This window comes from Cynocephalus volans, chromosome 4 (genome assembly GCF_027409185.1).
Source record: "Cynocephalus volans isolate mCynVol1 chromosome 4, mCynVol1.pri, whole genome shotgun sequence".
Taxonomy (NCBI): Eukaryota; Metazoa; Chordata; class Mammalia; order Dermoptera; family Cynocephalidae; genus Cynocephalus; species Cynocephalus volans.
In genome coordinates, this window is record NC_084463.1 from 100003803 (window position 1) to 100009802 (window position 6000).

The 6000-nt window shown below is 51.2% G+C and overlaps 1 protein-coding gene across 3 annotated transcripts in view; it reads left to right on the forward strand.

The window, feature by feature from the left end:
* The window catches only part of CHRDL2 (chordin like 2), a 30294-nt gene extending 24648 nt beyond the window's left edge, over positions 1-5646 (forward strand). The window contains exons 9-12 of one of the 3 annotated variants that reach the window (XM_063094403.1): positions 190-363; positions 1182-1236; positions 4753-4845; positions 5523-5646. In XM_063094403.1, coding sequence (XP_062950473.1) covers positions 190-363; positions 1182-1236; positions 4753-4845; positions 5523-5613 — 413 coding nt within the window. In that variant the 3' untranslated portion in view covers positions 5614-5646. The remainder of the gene's footprint in view (positions 1-189; positions 364-1181; positions 1237-4752; positions 4846-5522) is intronic. The other 2 variants (XM_063094404.1, XM_063094405.1) reach the window with 2 other exon arrangements.
* The last annotated feature ends 354 nt before the right edge of the window (positions 5647-6000 follow it).

Here is a 6000-nt window from a genome sequence, read left to right on the forward strand (position 1 = left end):
TCGGACTTAACAATATTAAACTTATGGAAGCATCTAATGTTACAGAATAGATTCAGAGTTTCTTGACATAGACATAGAATCAAATGATGTTCTGGATTCCATGAAGTCATAAAAACTTGGAATATAGGATTTTGTAAGAAGAATAGCCAATGTCTGTTGAACACTTCATGAGCTCCTTATCTCTCCCAGAAGACAAAGCAGACTCTGGCCACAGTGAGATCAGATCTGCCAGGTGTCCCAAGGTGCCAGGCCGGGTCCTCGTCCACACGTCAGTAGCCCCAAGCCCAGACAACCTGCATCGCTTTGCCCTTGAGCATGAAGCCTCTGACCAGGTGGAGATCTACCTCTGGAAACTGGTAAAAGGTAAGTGTTGGCCCACTCCCAAGTGGGTGTACCTCTGGCCTGTCTCACTTCCTGTGCTCCATATCCCTCAGGGGCCTTAGGGACATTTTGTTGGTCAGGTGCCTCTAGCCACCCTTGTGGGTTTGAGAGTCCCTGATTACAAGAGGCCATGATTCTGTCCGTGATTCTCTGACAGTTCTGACTAGCTCACTCACTCTGAGATGCCAGGGCCTCGAAGTGCTCCCTCTCCTGGGGGGAAGGGGTTGTTGCACCTTGCAAGGAGCCAGGCAGGGTAATGTCCAACCTGATGAAATAAACAGATGTCTAATGGTAGGATTTCAGCATTCTGTGAGCGGAGAGCTTTTTAGGCACGAGATCCTTGAGACTAGTTTCATTCAGCCATTTCTATATGGTGGATCCTATCAATTCCAAGGTAAGTTGATAGAATGTATTTCTCATTCTGTGAGAAACACACTATTCAACAGGCTGCTCATATCACCAACTGAAGGTCAAGGGCAGTTTTCATCAACAAGAGAATTGCTGAGACTTTTGTGGCTCTTCTTCTAAAACACAAGCCCCTGAATAGAGTCGAACTTTAAGCCATGATCCAAACTGAAGTTTTAAAGTGTGAATTAGTTCTAAGGTCACTTTCTTCTACTGATGGGTTTGGCTGGGGCGGGACGGGGGGGTGGAAGAGGGAATGATGCTAAAAATGATGACAGTGATAACAACAACCAATGTGTGCAGCACTTCAGAGTTTATAAAGTGCTTTCATAGTTACTGTCTCATTTGATCCTCAACGATCCTGAGAGTTAGGTATTATTATCCCCGTTTTACAGATGAGGAAACTGAGGCTCAGAGAGGTGAAGTACCTGGCCCAAGGCCACACAGCCAGTAAGTGGAGGACGGGAGCTAGAGCCCATGTCTTGTGACGTCAGATGCGGCTCTTTCCCTGCTCTGCTCTGCCCCCTGCCGTAGAAGGAATGGACGAAGAAAGCGGAGCTGTTCAGCCTGGAGAAGAGAAGACACAGCGGAACAGGACCGCTGGCTTCATGGCTCTGAAGGGCTGCCCCAGGCAGAGGGAGCAGCTGTGTTCTGAGTGACCTCAAGGGTCAGGCAACAAGCAGGGGCTTTTGAATCAGGCAGAATTGGGCTCAAGTACCAGTTCTGCTGTTTCTTAGCTGTGTGGCCTTGGGCAATCACTTGACTTCTCTGGGCCTCAGTTTTCTCTTCTGTTAAAAGAGGGAAGAGGGCTTTTGGAAGATTAAATGAAATGACATAGGTATAGCTCCTGACCTATAGCAGGCGCTGAAGTGTCAGTCTCATCCCATCACATAGGTTGGTAAGAATAGCAGAGAGGCAGGTTTCAGCTCAACGAGAGGATGAACTTTCCCATACTTCAAGCCTTCCTGTAGTGGCAGGGAGGGAGCAAGCTCCACTTTCAAGAAGAGTGCCAGCAAGGGCTGGGTGGGGATTCCATCTGCAGCCGAGGAGTTAGATTCAGTAACTCTTACAATTTTCTGAGCCTTAAGATTCCAGTGGTCCCTGGGTAGGTGCTGGCTGTGTGTTTACTCTGGACCTTCTCCCCTCACCCCCCAACCGGTTGCTGGGACCACAGAGAGTCATAGGCCCCAGCCTGTCCTTAGGACCTCATGGCTTAGTGACCCAGGTGCAGCAGGAGCTTACTGGGAGCTGAGCTGGTCAGGGAAGGCTTCGTGGAGGATGGGCCTCCTCGATTTAGAGAGACAAGAGGGATGTGAAGACGCAAGAGGGGTGCATTGCAGGCAGGACAGCAGTGACAGCCCCAAACTCTGGCTCCAGAGCCCATGCTTATATACCCTGGGCTCTGTGATTGGTATGTAACAGGCACTGTGTACAATGGGCCTCATTTAATCTTCATAAGGAACCTGAGCGGTATGTATTAATGCCTCCATTTTTCAGATAAGAAAACTGAGTCCAAGAGGTCAAATTACTTGCTCAAAGTCACACAATTTAAACAGGAAAGATTCAAACCCAGGTCTAAATGTCCCCAGTGCCACCTACACAGAGGTGACCTTATGCTTTTAGGGAGGTGCCTGAGGAAAGCCAAGGTGTGCAGGAGATGCAGAGGGGATGTAGCTCATGGTCAGTCTCATTGTCACCAGGCCCAGCAGAAAAGGAACAAGGTAGGGGGCCACTTCAACTTCATAATGCCCCACCATCTTGTCATTGGCAACTGCCCCCAACTCCTGACCGCCTGGGTTACCTAGATGCCCCATCAGTTACCTCATTCCCTCCCTGTCTCAGACCATGGGAGTCAAACACTCCCCATGGCTGATTGTCAGAGGGAAGCACTCGTGGTTTCCTCACTCTGAGGAGTGAAACAAAGCGAGCAGATGGATGCTAGGTGCGGCCACACCATGGTGGAGCCAGCCCAAGCACCAGATTCTGAGCAGAGGGTTGGCTTAGGGTGAAGGGCCTTTAAATTCTGGAGTTCCAGAGTAGAAAGGACCTCAGGGGTCTTGATTCCAAGCCCTGCCTGGCAAGGAAGTCCCCCCGCAGCCTGCTGATGGCCTCTGGCCCCCAATTGCACATACTTCCACACTTACCCCCAGACAAGTGATTTACTCCGATACTCTAAATGGCTCAGCCCAAAGAGGGTTCGTCTTCACACTGAACTGAGCCTGTCCTATTTTCTGGGACTCACCCACCAGTGCCAGTTCTGCCCTGGGGGTCCACAGAGTTCAGTTGCTCTCAGATCTGTCATGGCTCTTCAAAGGGCAAGAGGCACAACCATGACTCATAGGCTAGCTCTTGATTTCAGACCAGAGAGCCATCTTTTCAATTATGACTAGTGTGGGTACCCACCCTAGACACTGTCACCTCCTTTCCCATTTTTCTGTGTCCTGGGGAGCATGCAGTGGCAGGTCTGTGCAGAAGGACCTGTCCCCATCTCTTGTTATGCTTATTGCTGGCTGCTGTGATGTAGCCCCTGGGCCTTTGGAATGAGTTTCTCCCACATTCTGCTCCTTGGCTTCTGGGCTGGGGGTCCCGAGGACAGTATTGGACATTCCCTGATTCCTGGAACTCAGTCCCAGGGTCAGTGTTTTGTTCCCTTTGGCAGGATCCGACTCTGATTCCCATAAGCAGGGCAAATTCTTGGTTTTCTTGAAGGCAGTGCTGGCTGGTTGCATCTGTTCTTTCTGGCCAGAGACCTTGGTGGGTAACAGCTGGTGAGACCTCACAGCCCACGTGCTCAGAGCATCAGTGCTGTGTGTGGTGCCAGTGGCCAGCTCCCCATGAGATGCAAACATCAGGGGATCCAGATAATACTTCACTCCCCCCTCAGGGCCTGGCCTAGACTGGGTACACATATATTTGTTTATCCATCCATATGTCCATCTGTCCATCCATCTATCCATCCCATCCATCCATCCATCTGTTTAACGATTCATTCATTCTACATGCCTACTGTGAGCCAGGCTCAGGGAAAGAAAGTCCTGCAGGAGTTCCCAGTCCAGTAGGCGAGGCAGGAACAGGCACAAGGATAGCTCATTAGAAACAGGTACAATCACAAACAGAAGCCAACTGCTGTGGGTGCCCCAAGGAGGAACTGCCTTGGGAGTGGCTTAGGGAAGACTTCCCAGTTAAGGTTTGGAGGATGAGTAGGAGTTTACTTGGTGGCAGTAGAAGTAGAAGGCAATAGTAGAAAGTGTTCCAGCAGAGGGGGTGGCATTTGTAAAGGCTTGGCCCCCTCAGGGAACTTTAAGTATTTGGTTAGGGCTGGAACACAGGCCAGGCGTTATAACTACGACACTTGCTAGTTCTTCGGTGTCTGAATAAGCACACCTATTTATTGATTTTTATCACACGTTCTATGCACAAAGCTTGACTAGTCCATGTGGGCCAGCTGATCGACTGACTGACCTACTTACCTTCCTTTCTTCCTTCCTTCCTTTTCTTTCTTCCTTTCTTCTCACCCCCCACCCTCCCTCCCTCCCTGCACTGTGGACAGGTGAGTGCTGAGATCAGGATAGTGCTGGTGGCAGGAGCAGGGTCAGCAGAGAGAAGAGGTGAAAGAACTTGGACTTTACTGTGAAGCTGATGGGAGGTCAGGCAAGGGGAATGACAGGGTAACATGGATGTTTTCCAATAACCACAGTTAGGATTATGGACAAGAGGGAGAGGGAAAGGGGTTAGGACTCTAGGGTAGTGACCTAGGCAAGACAGGCGGGGTGTGAGTGAGAACAATGGCAGTGGGATAGGAGAAGGGATGCCAAATATTTAGAAAACTTAATCAACAGGATTTGGTGTCTGATCAAAATTGGGGGAGGGACGGAGGGGACAGAGTCAGCCTTTGTGTCCAAGTCACCCTGTTTCTCTGACTCTAATGTCCTGCCTTTCCTGCTCATTCCTTGTCTATGCCCTCAGGAATCTTCCACTTGATTCAGATCAAGAAAGTCAGGAAGCAAGACTTCCAGAAAGAGGCACAGAACTTCCGGCTGCTCTCCGGCACCCACGAAGGTGGGACCTTGGGCTGAGGCATGGGGCTGGGGAAGAGAGCAGGGATACAGATGGGAGCCTCTTGGGGAGTTCCCAGGCTGCTGGTGCTGGAGGAGAGGCCGTGGGGGGGGGGTGCTGTCAGCCACAGACGTCAGTTCCCAGCACAGGAATCCAGTGGGCGTCTGGGCCAGAGATTTCCCAACTCAGAGTAGGAGCGGGAAGGTGAAGCAGAGCCGGCTGGATTTGGTCTTGGGGGTGGGGGAAGACAGGGCTGCAGAGCGGGGAGGCCTGAGCCCCAAACCTTGGTACTGCCTACTCCTTGTCTACTGGAACATTTCCCACTGAACCCCTTCTAACCACTTCCTTCTGCTATCCTTAATTTGCTCTACTACGCTTAGGAAGATGGATCCAAGTGGGGCTTCTGGTGAGGGAGGGAGGGGATCTCACAGATGGGAGTATTTCCAGCAGGTGTCAGGAAATCAGCGCTGCCCCCAAACGTTGGTTGTTTGAAGGCTGGCTCATGTGCCAGAACTGTATGACGGGGATACTCACCTCCATCCTCCCTGTGGGCCCCAAAGCCTGGCCCATGCACTCCTCCCTGCCCTGAGCTTTGCCCACCCCAGTCACTGCCGCTGTCATGCACGCACGCGTGTGCACACATTCACACACACTGCTCTCTCCGGCCTTCCTCCATGCAGGTCACTGGAACGTCTTCCTAGCCCAGACCCCGGAGTTGAAGGTCACAGCCAGTCCAGACAAGGAGACCAAGACCTTATAACAAAGTCCTAAACAGTTGGAGATATGAGCTTTATCATTTTTGTTATTATATATTAATAAATAAGAAATTGCATGACCCTCAACCCCACCCGCCTGGTTTATATCCAGTCTCCCACTTGTCTTCGCAGTGACTCTGCAAGGCAGGCCCGGTTATCCCCCTTTTCTAGGGGTGGAAACTGAGATCCAGAAGGGGCAGAGTCTGCCCCAGTCCTCATGGCAGGTTGTCACTGGAGCCAGGGCTAGTTCCCCCAGCCTTGCTGCCCAGGCCCTTTTCCCTGCCCCATACTGCTTCTGTCCCCAGGCTCCCAACTTCAGCACCTTCTGTTTTACAGGCAGCCTCCCTCCCACAGCTCTTTGGCACTGAGCCTAAGAAGGGGGACTAACTCTAGTTAGCCAGGG